Raw genomic sequence first — 14,147 nt, 5'->3', positions numbered from 1 at the left:
ATTTCTTTCCTGAGACGCTTCTGCTGAATCCGGAAACCTGCGTTTCCAGAGGAAACGAGTGAGCGCCAGTCGCCGTTTTCTAGGTCCAAACATCTGTTGCTGTCTGTGGCTTCAAATGGTGATTTTCTTTATGGGACTCTGGCAGTTTGTCATAAAGTTGAAGTGGTAGCAGCCGGCTGTTTCTCCTTTTCTGATATTGAGCCGTGAACCTCAGACCAGTGGTGTTCTGTTGCTGAATACGCGAGCGCGTAAGGAACGAAGGATCCAGGGAAGTGCGACTGTTTGGCGAGACCAACAACCGGATGGTCAACTAGTTGCTTCCGGTCAGAAATGTGTTTTTGTCGGAGGTTTTTAGAGAATCACGCCATTAATTATTTTCATTTTTTATCTCCACGATATATTCATACTAGCTATGCTAGAACGTTGTTAAGAGGCATAAAAAAATGTTTTAGGCTTACTTGCTTTTCCTAATTTTTTCATAGCAGCTGTCGTTTGATTGCAATTTCATTGCACTTATTTAATCAGTCATCCTGAATCTGGAGCTAATAAGATGTGTACCTCTCATTAGTTAGCACCTGAGATGACTTCTGTTGCGAAATGGAGCTTTCTAAACGACCTGAATGGAGTTAATGGGTAGGCCTGATCAGCTGCCGCTCCCCCCAGATCAGCTCGATGAAGGAACTTGAACGTTAGTTTGTTAGAAGTTGATTCGTTATCACGAACAGGGTCTTCTCACTGCAAGACTACAACTCTGATCCTAGATTTCAACAAATGAGATTGAAAGAAGATGACAGAAGACGTTCACAGTGACTCTGCTTGGTGATGCTGACATCTCAGCTATTCTGAGAACTTGAGGGACGTAATGACAGGAACCAGCGCTCAGAATCTCGTGGAAGCTTCTTATCTCCAGAGTGGTTCTATTCCAGTTTTCTTCCATCTTTGGACTGCTGGCCTCAGCTCTCTTTCTCTCCTCTCCTTAAGTGATTTCAGCCTCACCCGCCCACCTTCTCCCCGCTATAAAACAGCTGGACCAGGCTCTTCCTCCAACTCTGTCTGTCTGCAGCATGGCTCCAAAGAAGGTGGAACCAAAGAAAACGGAGGCGAAAAAGGTGGAGGTGAAAAAGGAGGAGCCACCTCCTCCTGCTAAGCCAGCAGAGCCAGAGCCCAAGCCTCCAGAGGTGGACCTCAAGAGCATAGTGGTGGAATTCTCTCCAGACCAGATTGAAGAGTTCAGAGATGCCTTCTCGCTGTTTGACGAGACGCCCACTGGGGAGATGAAGATCACCTACGCTCAGTGCGGTGACGTCATGCGAGCTCTTGGACACAACCCCACCAACAATGAGGTGCTCAAGCTGCTGGGGAGACCGAAGGCAGAGGAGATGAACGTCAAGCTTTTGGACTTCGACAGCTTCCTGCCCATGCTGCAACACGTGGCGCGCTCCAAAGAGCAGGGCAACTTCGAGGACTTTGTAGAAGGTTTGAGGGTCTTTGACAAAGAGGGCAACGGAACAGTGATGGGGGCAGAGCTACGCCATGTCCTTGCCACACTGGGAGAGAAGATGACAGAGGATGAGGTTGACCGTCTGATGGTAGGACAGGAGGACACCAACGGACACATCAACTACACCGAGTTCGTCAAACACATCCTAGCTGGGTAGAAGAGACTGTTGAAGGACAGAGTTCAACATCTGTTCAGATATATTTCTTCAATAAAACAGCTGCATTGTCTTTGTTCTGCCTGACAGTAGTGACTGCACTGGAAAGAAAACTACAGTAAAACAAGGTTCCTTGTGTTCCTGTTGAAGGGCTTAACACACAGAACCCCAGGTTAAAGAGCAAGTCACCCCCTACCAGATCTTACTCCACTCTCACTTCCTGTTTGAAAAATGCAACAAATGCTGTCTCCTAGCAGACCGAGAGGGCGGAGCCGCTAACAAACACACACACACACACACACACACACAGGCTCACAACGACATTGTGACATCATATGGTACCAGCTAACGTTCTAGGGTACCTCTTAGCCAATAGCGATGGAATTTTTTACCTGACAACGGCACAACACTGACAGTTTTAGGCAGAAAATTTTACTTTTAACTAAGATGCACCAAAGTACTAAACTATTGATTACACGTGTCTGCAGCACGATTAGACACGCATTTATATAGTTTATCAGAAAAAAAAGTTGATTTGGGGGTGACTTGCTCTTTAATTACACGAGGCCTAAAACATCGTTAATCTATCATTAAACTAAAAGATCAAACACAAGCCCAACAGAGCTGGAGGGAACACGAAGAGCTGCAGAGCGACAGAACATGACGAGAAACACAAAAATAGTCACATGTGCCTTAGACCCTCTTGTTCGCTAAAGCATTCGTTCGTCTTCCGAACAACTTAACTCCACTGCACCTAACTTACTCAAAGGCCTGATGGGGAGGCCAAAGGAACTGACACATAAGTACGACTAGTAAAACACACAATAATACAATAAAACTAAAACAGTAAAACGCGGTATGTTCAGATCTTATCTGCATCATGAGCTAAACAATATTTTCAATCATGACTTTGAACTTATGTGAGTTGGGGTTCGTCTAAGGCTCAAACACAACTTTAGAGAGTTTTTCATATGAGCCCAAAGACTTTCGGCAATTGTTTTATGATAGGAAGACAAAAGGCCTGGAGATTTATCAGACGTGTGCTGATTACTGCCAAACACGAAAACCTGTTTTCTGCCGTTTAACTGGTGAAAGTGTCGCCCGACATCACTGAGGCATTTAGATCGAGTCAGCTCCTGCTTGTAAAGGCGGATAGATTAGAATATCATCTGCTAAGCAACTAAATGAGATCATGTACTTATGTTTCATTTGAAAAAAGTAATCTGATTACAGGCCACACATTTACATGGTTTCAGTCACAACAAAAACTCACGACAGTGACAAACAGAACAACCAGCGGCTTCAGTGGGGTCACAGTTTATTGTGAAGCACAGGTGAGCTACAGCCAGATGTGCCGTTCTAACACGAGTAACTTTAGTCCTTTTGTTCTAAATGTTAGAACGTTCTTCTTCTAGCGCTTAAAATAAAACTATTTCTGGAGCCTACAATTCCTCTGGTAAAACACTTCCTCTGTGAGAAAATAAATGTTTTATTTGGTTATTTAAGAAACGTTAGACTCATTCAACATTAGCTGAACTAATTCTTTATAACATTATGTTCTACATCAAATCTTACTACTATTCCTTTTATTGGTCCGCTGTTTTCTGAAAGGTTATTGGTGGGACTGGTCTGTCCATCCTTGTGACTAACTCACAGACCCATTCTAATTGGGTAGCTCTGAGGTCATCCCTGAATCCTGATTGGCCAGCTGGGTGTAGAGGCGGGACTTAAGGAATCGCTGGTAGCTATCACTTTCCATAAGGGTGAAGATTTGATCTTGGGCCTGCTGGAAGGAGGTGGGACTGACACCAAATTGAAGGCTCTGATTGGTCGACTCCCTGACAAACGAGTCCACGTTGACCTGGAGGAACAGCAGTTGTATCACATGACCAGTCATTACTGGACCAATCAGAGGAAATGAAGATTAAAAACTGTACCTGTCTTACTCCATTTGCTGAAATAAACTCATTATAAATGGTTTCAGCTCTGGCAGCCATCTTGCTAAAGGGGCGTGTATTCTTATATCTCTCCACAGCCAACCAGAAGTCCAGGTTCTCCTCGCTGAACTCTGACTTTAGAAAGTGACGAAACATCGCCAGGCCATCTGATTAAAGAGAACGAGAAAGATTAGTGCTGTAAACCAGTGAAGACAAAGGCTCTAGTTTGTAAATGAACAGGAATTTACACTGATTGGTCAGCAGAGCTTCCAGACTCTCCGCCCACTTCAGAACTTCGCCTGTTGATGGTCTGAAAAACACACGACCCAATCAAAACCAACGGGGGTCACATAAACACCAACAGAGAAAGGGTACCAATTTTGGTTAAACCAGTCTGAGCCAGACTCAGAACCATTTATTATCAGATGAGGTGGGTCTGTGGACTTTTGTTTTTAGAAAGTTAGATCAAACTCTGGAGGTCAGGTCGGCTTCCTACCTGTTGTTTCTGAGAGCTTTTTCCAAGCTGTTCCCATAAATACCGGAACAGCTTTTCCGTCTCCCGAGAAAAGCCAAACGGCTTCGAACATCTGCCACCCTGAGAAACGGCAAAGACAAAATCAACAACTCAACCGAACAAACTACCTTCATGGGGAATTCTCATTTACATACAAACTTCTGGTCTTTTTTCTCCTCAGCAGATGGTTTCTGGACTCTCCAGCCTGAAAGAACAAATAAACCTCTTTACTTCTTCGGTCTGTTCTGGTCTTCAAAGGTCTTGAGTTTAGAAGTTCTTAACTGTGGTTCTGATCTTTACCTTGGTACCGTTGAGTAGAAGTAGCATGGTGTGCAGAGTCATCCCGTCCCTCAACAGCTGTTTCCTCAGAGTCTGAGGGGAGGGAGGATTGGGGGCGGGGCCTGGGCTATGGTGAAGGGTTGCCGTGCGGGTGAGGCAGTGAATGGTGCTGTCAGACAGGAAATGAGGAGATGGGGGTTCCTGCAGCAACGAACCCTCAGAAAGAGAACGACGCAGAACTGGAAGCAAGAAAATCAGAATGATGAGTGGATGATCCATCTGGCCTCCGAGTTCCCAACTGTCTGTGACCCCAGGAAGAGCGGCAGAACTCGCCTGCAGGTCTAAAGGTGACCTCTCCTCCCTCCTCCTTACTGTCTACTTCATCTTCATCCTGTAGGCCAAAGTGGTGAGGGTTGAGAAGGAGGCCCCCTGCCCTAACACCTCCATTCTCGGATGTTTCAGAGGCACTCTCCCCCTCCCCTTGCTGCCGCTCCTCCACATCTTCCTCTGCTATCCTTTTCTTCCTCTCCTCCTCTGTTTCCTCTTTTTTTTTCCAGATGGGACTCAGAGTGGAGGAGGAGTAAGGAGAGACGTATGGAGGAGGAGAGACGACACTCCTGGAGTAAGGCGAGGAGACGTAAACAGGTAAAGAAGATACGGGGGGAGAGGAAAGAGGGGGGGCCGAGGATGAGAGGGGAATGTGGGAGCATAGAATTGAAGATGTAGGTTTGGGGGGGTCACAGAGGGAGGCGTAAGCAGATGGTGGACGATAGGGCAGGTCAGACTGATGAAGGGAGAGGAGGCCAAAGTCTGAGGGGAGGTCTGGGAGCTGAGGGGAGGAAGGGGAGGGGGAGGGGGGAGGGGGTGCCAGTGTTAATCTTATGTTTTAGCTCCCTCTGCTGGACAGATTCTGGTTCAGAGAAACAAACTGGAATTCCATGAACGGAATTGGGTTGTACCTGCTGGCTGTGGTCGGTCCCCATAGTAACCTGCTGGAGGTGTATGTTGTCATGGAGACAGAGGTTGACACGAATCTTTTGCTCCATGCTGAAAGCCTCCAGACTGAAGATGCAGCGCCAGCAGCTCTGGGAGCTCAACAGGAAGTAGATGTGGAGTGGCTCTGACGGCTCTGAAAACAACAGACAAAGCCTTTCATCTGATTGCCGCGAGAGGACTCGTTTGTTTTTAGAAACTCGGTCCAGTTCCTCAGAATAACTCAGACCATCAGGTACCAAGATCTCGCATATAAAGTCATCTGCTGTGGGGGAGTTTGGGCTTCACCTATTCACAAGCTGCAAGAATGGACGCATTAGCTTAAACGTAACTTTAAAGTCCCTCAGTGAAGGACATGATGATGTCAGGTACAGAAAAACAATCTGGACCAGAACCAGGACCAACCTTCTCTGAGCTGCAGTGTGTTCAGGTACAGCGGGCTCTGCAGGACATTACAGCGCCCAGCTTCATCTTCTCTAGTCAACAGCAGCAGGTCACTGTAGATCAACAGCATTATCTAAAACACACACACACACACACACACACACACACACACACACACACACACACACACACACGCACGCACGCACGCACACACACACTTTGATTGTGGCCTCTCGATTCTTGATAAATTCTTAGTTTAATTTTGGCTCAACAAAGTTTTGTTTCTCTTTTAAACACTGAAAAATGTTTAAACCCCAGTTCTTACTGTGGCAAGGTGGACAAACAAGGGCCCGGGCGGGATTCGATCCCCAGACTCCCGGGTGAGAGTCATACGCTCTAACCAGTCAGCCAAAGGGACATCCCCTTGGCCAAGTAGCCAGGGCGCATGATCAATCGGGACATTGTGACAGGACGCTCACACTGCCACATTACCTTGTCAGGGAGGTGGCCAGCCTGGTGCAGGACCATCTCTTCAGACATGAGCAGGGTTCTTCCTGGGCTGCAGAGGTCCAACGGCTGAAAACCAAAAACATTTAGTCTTTAAAACTGTGAGAAACAACAGATGGAAAAGAAAGACTCAAACAAAAGGTCCAACCTGTTTTCCCTCCAGCACTCTGGAGGAGCTTCACACTTAATAGATTAATGAAGGTTATCTTAACTTAAGGTCAATCAGGAATTAAGGGTTTGTTGTTGGCCCTGAGGCTGGCTACAGCCGACTGGTGAAACTCATGTTCAATGATCAATGAGGAGGTGGAGGAGATCCTCCAGGACACACGTGTCAGACACAAGGTCAGATGTGGCCCGCGAGGTAAATATCAAAAATATATTAAAACTGACCCGCTGGCCTATTTTAGCACAAAGACTACAACTCCCATGACTCTGCGGCGTTAGCGTGGAGCCGAAGTGCCCCCTCCTTTGTGTTTTTTGCAGTGTCTGCTGCCAGTGTCTGCAGCTCCGCTGTCTCAGACAAACTAAACACTCCTCTCGCTCAGCGCCGAGTTTACTCAGCTATTTGCCGACGTTGAAGCCCAGAAACGGAGATTTTAACCGCTCAGTAATGTGTTCACGACTGAAAGAGAAAGTTTTCCAACTAACTTCCAGACAGAGCTGATATAACTCCAGCGAGCAGCGACACGCTCAAACCAGCATGACTCTGTGGCTGCTGTAGTTGTTATTTTTCCTCCCCGACACACAACAACGTGGTCAAGCTGCTCAGACATGTTCATCAGCACAAACCTATGTGAGCACCTGTTGTCATCTAATGTTGTCATTATTATGATGAAGATGAACAAAACAACAGGAGTCTCCTCCTTAGCTCAGATCAACCCCATGATGCAGGTATCTGGCTGGAACAGGTGAGCATCACAGTAAACCAGTGGAGCAAACTGAGCTTTAAATATGTTGGTTTTATGCTCTTTTTCTGCTCCAAAACATGAAAGTTAACAGGTGAGATGTTGCATTTTCATTTAAGATAAAATGAATTTTTATTTTGTTGTTGGCCCGTGAGAAAAGATTTAACCTACAGTAAACAGGAAGTGGAAAGGCTGCAGATAGATGAATAGAATAGAAAATCCCTTTATTGTTCCTCAGTGGGGAAAGCTAGACGGATACATGGGCTCATCCAACTGTGGACCCACCACCCGCAGGAGGAACATGAAGGGTCCGGTGCAGTGTGGATCGGGTGGCAGACCAAGGCGGGAGCCTTGGCGGTCTGATCCCCGGACAAGGAAATTGGTTTATGGGACATGGAACGTCACTTCGCTGGCGGGGAAGGAGCAGGAGCTAGTGGCAGAGGTTGAGCGGTACCGGCTAGATATAGTCGGACTCACCTCGACACATAGCATTGGCTCTGGAACCCAAGTCCTTGAGAGGGGTTGGACACTCTCCTTTGCTGGAGTTGCTCCGGGTGAGAGGCGGAGGGCTGGGGTTGGCTTTTTGTTAGCCCCAAGACTCTCTGCCTGTGTGTTGGGTTTACCCCGGGGGACGAGAGGGTAGCTTCCTTGCGCCTTCGGGTCGGGGAACAGCTCCTGACAGTTGTTTGTGCTTATGGGCCAAATATCAGAGTACCCATCATTTTTGGAGTCCCTGGGATGAGTGCTAGATAGTGCTCCATCAGGGGACTCCATTGTCCTGCTCGGGGACTTCAATGCTCACGTGGGCAATGACAGCTTGACCTGGAGGGGTGTGATTGGGAGGAACGGCCCGCCTGATCTGAACTCAAGTGGTGTTTCGTTATTGGACTTCTGTGCAAGCCACAGTTTGGCCATAACGAACACCATGTTCGAACATAAGGATGCCCATCGGTACACTTGGTACCGGGGCAGCCTAGGTCACAGGTCGATGATAGACTTTGTAGTCGTATCATCTGACCTGCGGCCGTACGTTTTGGACACCCGAGTGAAGAGAGGAGCGGAGCTGTCAACTGATCACCACCTGGTGGTGAGTTGGATCAGATGGCAGGGGAAGATGCTGCGTAGACCTGGCAGAAGAAACTGTCAAGATGGTCTTCAACTCCCACCTCCAGCAGAACTTTGACCGTGTCCCGAGAGCAGTGGGGGACATTGACTCCGAGTGGGCCTTGTTCCACTCTGCGATTGTTGAGGCGGCTGTTGCTAGCTGTGGTCACAAGGTGGCCAGTGCCAGTCGTTGTGGCAACCCCCGTACGCTCTATACCCTTGCAAAGGTGATGGAGGGGGCATGGGAGTTTGCCCAACCAATCCACATGTGTTTTGTGGATTTGGAGAAGGCTTATGACCGTGTCCCCAGGGACACCCTGTGGGGGACGCTCCAGGAGTATGGGGTGGGTGGCTTTCTGTTAAGGGCCATTCAGTCCCTTTACCAGAGGAGCGTGAGTTTGGTACGCATAGCCGGTAGTAAGTCGGAGCTGTTCCCGGTGAGGGCTGGACTCCGCCAGGGCTGCCCTTTGTCACCGGTTCTGTTCATTACCTTTATGGACAGAATTTCTAGGTGCAGCCGTGGTGTGGAGTGTGTCGAGTTTGGTGGCAGGAGAATCTCGTCTCTGCTTTTCGCGGATGATGTGGTCCTCCTAGCTTCATCCAGCTCTGACCTTCAGCTCTTGCTGGGTAGGTTCGGCCGAGTGTGAAGCGGCTGGGATGAGGATCAGCACCTCCAAATCTGAGACCATGGTTCTCGACCGGAAAAGGGTGGCTTGCCAACTCCGGGTTGGGAGAGAGGTTCTACCTCAAGTGGAGGAGTTTAAGTATCTCGGGGTCTTGTTCACGAGTGAGGGTAGGAGGGATCGGGAGATGGACAGGCGGATTGGTTCGGCGTCTGCAGTGATGCAGACACTGAGCCAATCTGTCGTGGTGAAGAGGGAGCTGAGCCAGAAAGCCAGGCTCTCGATTTACCGGTCGATCTACGTCCCAATCCTCACCTATGGTCATGAGCTTTGGGTAATGACCGAAAGAACAAGATCGCGGATACTAGCGGCCGAAATGAATTTCCTCCGTAGGGTGGCCGGGCTCAGCGTTAGAGATAGGGTGAGGAGCTCGGACATTCGGGAGGGACTCGGAGTAGAACCGCTGCTCCTCCGGATCGAGAGGAGTCAGTTGAGGTGGTTTGGGCATCTGGTCAGGATGCCTCCTGGACGCCTCCCTGGGGAGGTGTTTCGGGCATGTCCTGCTGGCAGGAGGCCCCCGGGTCGACCCAGGACACGTTGGAGAGGTTACATCTCCAATCTGGTCCGGGAACGCCTTGTGGTCCTGCCGGAGGAGCTAGTGGAGGTGGCCGGGGAGAGGAAGGTTTGGAGCTCCTTAGTTGGGATGCTGCCCCCGCGACCCGGACCCGGATAAGCGGAGGAAGACGACGACGACAACGACCAAACAACAAGAAAATATAAATCCTGAACAGATTTTAAAAATGCTGAATATACCACAAGTAATGAATACCACTGATGCGTTTTATTTAAAACGGACTTGCTCTTGTGTCATTTGGTTATTCCACATTCAGTGTTAACGCAAAAATAAGTTAGTTTCCAAATTAAAAGGTTCAAAATTGTATAAATGTTGATAAAGAAAATGTGCTAATTTGCCGTCACTTTTTCAAAAAATATTAAGTTCGGCCCGTGATTTCGTCCCAGATTTTCATTTCAGCCCTGTGTGAATTTGAGTTTGACACCCCTGCTCCAGGATATCCTGTGGGTTTATCTGCTCTTTGGGTCTTTAATTACTGTCGGCACCAGTTAGTGCTGATTGAGCAACCAGGTGGGGATCGTTTCCCAGACCTGGACTGGTTCTGGGCTGGGCTCTAGGATGAACTGACCTTGACAAAAATAGGGAAGATGAGAGTTTTGGGTTCCAGGCTGATGTAGTTTCCGAGCCCAGAGTGGGGCAGATGGGACTGCATAATGGTGCAGTTCTGGTAGTTTCCTTGGTTACCAGGTGCCGTAATCCTGGTACGGGGACATGGCATGGTGGAAATGCTGCAGGTTAAAGGCTGCTGTGACCTCTCAGGCTGATGGTTCTGGAGGAGACTTTGGCCTCTCCTTGGGTGAGTCTGGTACAGTCGACCTGTAAAACCATCACTTCCGTCAATGTTTTAGGACTAACTGGATGCATTTTCTTGCTTCTGAAGGTTATGGTTAACCCTTCTAAAAGGAGAGTTCTCAGTGTTTTAAACGATGTGAGTTAGAGAAGACCAACGTGGCTTATGGTAGTGGTGGCCTCTCTTAGTAACAGGACAATGCAGACATGGTGATGCTGGGCAAGCTCTGGCTCCTACGCTGTTGTCTCACATATAGATTACGTTACAAAATGTTTTACTTCATCTTCATTTGTTCTGTTGAGAAACAGCATTTTGTGTCGGACTGTGTAATTGCCACCGTCCTGAACGGAGTGTTAGGGTTAGGGTCCTAAACTTGACCCTAACCCTAACACAGTCCCTCACCACCAACTCACACAACAGTTTCAAAGCTTGGCACCTCACACATTCCCATTTATGTTGAGAAAGAATAATAATAAACAAACCGTCCTTAATGAATAGAAAAGAAGTTGGGTTGCCCATAAACAGACTCGGTATGTTGGTGAGAGTGTTCGCTAGTTAGCGCCTCACTAAAGTAGAGAAGGAGTCAAAGGTTACGTACCAATCGTCCCATTTCTGTTGTGGTAAAGTGGATGCAGGAGCTGAAACAGAACACCATTCAGAAGGTCTTACCAGCACATCAGAACTTTAGTGTGTTAATCAGTTATGTGTGTTAATCTGGACCAGTGACATCCTCGTGCGACCAGAGCCACCAAAGGTTTGATCGTTTCAACTTTTAAAAAACTGGACGCTGAAGAGCGCTGCTTGATGTTAAGTGAGGTCCTCTGCATCCCAGATCCACCACGCTGTGAATTCACAGACTCAAATAATTGTCGAGATGGATCGTAAGCTTGGGACTTTGGCGGGGATTCATTCTTTGGCACAAAAGATGGATGCCATCAAGGAGAGCGTGGGCGAATCAGCACGGATTGGGATAGATTAACGTCCATTATTGGGATTCTGAGAGGTTGAGGACCAAGAAACTGTAAAACAGAGAGGAAATTATCTCTGTCTGGCCCCAAAACAATTTCTAATCGGAATCTGGCGTCCTTGAGCCTGCAAGGCTCCAACGAAAACTCCCCCCTCAGAAGATATGTGGAATGTGACGTCGCTATGGCAACTCAACTGTCTCCTTTCCCAGCCTGGGCGGGACTGCGGGAAGGCCGCTGAAGCATCCAGGGTCACTGCAACCCTCCAACCCTCAATGCTCCTCCCCCTATCCACACTGAGGTGACATGCGCTGCTTATCGTGGCTGCAGGAACTGAAGTGGGGATAGTCCCAACCCACCACCCCACCTAGTGGACATTTATGTTGTGTTGTCTGAAGTCTGTTGCATATCTGTCTGAGGTGTTTTTTGCAGAGCAAAGCTGCCCTCCTGGTGGAGGGTAACTCTGAAGTGCCTTTTTTTCCCTCCACCTGAACCAATCCTCATCTAACCCTCTGATCTCTATTAAGGTAACGCGACTCGGGTTGCGAATGACCACAGTCACCAATTCTTGTCATGTGTCTTGCCCATGTATGCCTGATCTCTGATTTGTGTGTACTGAAACTCTAATTTCTCTCTGGGATTAATAAAGTATCTTTGATTTTGATTGATTGATTGATTGATTGATTGATTGATTGATTGATTGATTGATTGATTGATTGATTGATTGATTGGTTGATTGATTGAGATGGTGAGCACTAACACCAAACATGAACTCTGGACAGAGGCCAGATGTTGGTGAGGAAACAAGTTTCAAACGTTTCCAGGATCAGTTTTTATATCATGAATCAGCTGTTGCTTGTTTGCGGAGACCATTTCAACCACTCTACCCAGTAGCCATTACCATAACCAAGTAGACTATAGGCCTAACCACACTGACCAGGATAACTACACCAAACACACAGATTGTTCTCCAATCTAGCGTTATTTATCTTTCAGCACAATGAAAATCACAGACAGTTGTTCACTCTGGCTCACCTCTTCTTCTGAATTAACAGGTGACAGGATGATGTAATTGTCCCCATTTGATGATGTCACACAAGTGCCCTTAATGGTGTTAGATGAGAACACCTCTTGCTCTTCCTCCTCCTCTTTGTGGTTGTTCTTTCTGTCCTTCCACAGAGAACCAAGAGCCTCCAAACTGGAACGGACTCCTGACCCTTGACCCCGCCTGCAGCCATGTTTACTGTGTGAGGGGCGGGGCAAGAACTTGCTGCCAGTTTTCTAGGAGACAATAACCCAAAGGACGTCAGCTTAAAGATTAGTGAATGCCGCCAAAGATCTGGTTCTTCTTAATGAATCACATGACCGCCATACCTGTGTGATGTCAGCTTGAGCATTAGCCAATCACAGGGGTCACATCAAGCTAATCAGTTAGAAACAGAGTTGCTCTGAAATACCCACCATACGCTGAGATGGTGGCTGAAACAAAGTCTCACATCCTGAACCGATTCCAGGTGAACCTCTCCAGACCACCAACACGATCTGAGATGGACAACACCTGAGGAGACACATTCCAGGTAAATCTGCAAAAGTCAGAGTCCAGTCGGTCTGAAACTGTCTTGGAAAAAGCTAAAAGACAATCTGGAAGATGAAGGTGGAACTCTATCATAAAATGACCTGAATGTGCACTGGAGGCATTCAGGGGTGAAGCAACCTGAACGTGTTTCAGTCAGAGATGAAAGAAGAGACAGTACCTGATGGCATGAGCAAGATCAACACATTTCCAGGTTTCGACAGGAAGTCCGTTGAGCTGCAGCACTGAATCTCCCTGATGGAGTCCAGACTGATGAGCTGGTCCTCCTAAAAACACGAGACATGATCAATAAAATCCAGATTAGGAGTCACATGGCCGTTAACAGGAAGCAGTCATGAGCTACCGTATTTGAAATGTTCACTCGACAGTTCCTATCTGTTACATCCCAGTTCCTCCCATCGATCTCTAACTCTGTGATCGACTGCTCTGTGATTGATTGTTCTGATTCTAAGCTCTTGTTCACTGACAATAATCAGCTAGCTGAAAGTTAAACATGAGCACATTTACGTATATATATATATATATATATATATATATATATATGTATTATTTTTTTATTTTATTTTATACATTTTATTCTGTCTAAGACTATTCTGTTGGAATATTTACTCAAAGTGAAAATGTCTTTCATGTCATTGAAGCTGTACCCGTTTACATGGAAAACAAATGTTTTCCCACGTTGTTTTCTCACCACACCAAAATGTAACAGAGTGGTAAAACCATTTTGACACCAATTTAAAACTCACAAACACCGATGGTGAGTTTTTCCTTTAGGACTTGCTTCGTGTGGAGCTGCTGGAGGTGTTTCTCACCTGGATCTACAGCCTGGACTCTGACAGGACTGTCAGAGCAGATGGTGAATCCAAAACTATCCTTTCCTCGAACGATCTTGACCTACAAATGAAGCAAACGTTTTAATGACTTAAGGGAAATCCCCAAACCAACGCTCAAAACGGACGGATAAGTTTGACTGTTTACGTGTTACGGTGTACGAGTAAAAATCAGTACGAGTCACGACAGGCAGAGGCGCCTAGCAGGACCCGCCAGTTCCAGTTAACCAATCCTAACATCAGCACCAAGAGTTGAGGGCTCTGAATGTTTTTTGGCTTTATTTAGCTTTTCCTCTCGGTTAAACCTCCATCGGTGTCTTGATTTGTTTTGTAACAGTTCCTTTTCAGTGCTCTGGTTTGAACCTGAAGCAGGTTTTGTTGCAAAACACCGGGCGGCTTTTCGCCGTTGCTGATCAGGTCTGGTTTATCTGTG

At 47.2% G+C, this 14,147-nt stretch overlaps 2 protein-coding genes across 3 annotated transcripts in view; one reads left to right on the top strand and one right to left on the bottom strand.

The window, feature by feature from the left end:
- Window positions 1-756: 756 nt before the first annotated feature.
- On the top strand, window positions 757-1,728 carry LOC107386205 (myosin light chain 4). The gene has a single exon (XM_015960450.3). It carries the CDS (start codon window positions 1,065-1,067, stop codon window positions 1,656-1,658), a length of 594 nt encoding a protein of 197 aa, XP_015815936.3. The 5' UTR covers window positions 757-1,064; the 3' UTR covers window positions 1,659-1,728.
- Window positions 1,729-2,956: 1,228 nt separating this feature from the next.
- LOC107386203 (regulator of G-protein signaling 3) overlaps window positions 2,957-14,147 on the bottom strand; it is a 28,403-nt gene continuing 17,212 nt past the window's right edge. For both annotated transcript variants that reach the window (XM_015960447.3, XM_015960448.3), the window contains exons 12-27: window positions 13,697-13,778; window positions 13,045-13,150; window positions 12,752-12,848; window positions 12,326-12,571; window positions 10,924-10,963; window positions 10,104-10,351; window positions 6,255-6,338; window positions 5,784-5,895; window positions 5,345-5,514; window positions 4,719-5,214; window positions 4,407-4,624; window positions 4,262-4,311; window positions 4,089-4,187; window positions 3,841-3,902; window positions 3,593-3,759; window positions 2,957-3,516 (exon numbers count right to left, since the gene is read on the bottom strand). In XM_015960447.3, coding sequence (XP_015815933.3) covers window positions 3,319-3,516; window positions 3,593-3,759; window positions 3,841-3,902; window positions 4,089-4,187; window positions 4,262-4,311; window positions 4,407-4,624; window positions 4,719-5,214; window positions 5,345-5,514; window positions 5,784-5,895; window positions 6,255-6,338; window positions 10,104-10,351; window positions 10,924-10,963; window positions 12,326-12,571; window positions 12,752-12,848; window positions 13,045-13,150; window positions 13,697-13,778 — 2,475 coding nt within the window. In that variant the 3' untranslated portion in view covers window positions 2,957-3,318. The remainder of the gene's footprint in view (window positions 3,517-3,592; window positions 3,760-3,840; window positions 3,903-4,088; window positions 4,188-4,261; window positions 4,312-4,406; window positions 4,625-4,718; window positions 5,215-5,344; window positions 5,515-5,783; window positions 5,896-6,254; window positions 6,339-10,103; window positions 10,352-10,923; window positions 10,964-12,325; window positions 12,572-12,751; window positions 12,849-13,044; window positions 13,151-13,696; window positions 13,779-14,147) is intronic.

This window comes from Nothobranchius furzeri, chromosome 10 (assembly GCF_043380555.1).
Source record: "Nothobranchius furzeri strain GRZ-AD chromosome 10, NfurGRZ-RIMD1, whole genome shotgun sequence".
In the NCBI taxonomy this organism is placed as follows: domain Eukaryota; kingdom Metazoa; phylum Chordata; class Actinopteri; order Cyprinodontiformes; family Nothobranchiidae; genus Nothobranchius; species Nothobranchius furzeri.
Note: the sequence above shows the minus strand (reverse complement) of the source record. Positions and strands in the feature narration are given on the sequence as shown.

Bases quoted from the DNA above. Each gene is read 5' to 3' on its own strand.
- LOC107386205 (XM_015960450.3), top strand. From the start codon at position 1,065: ATGGCTCCAAAGAAGGTGGAACCAAAGAAAACGGAGGCGAAAAAGGTG.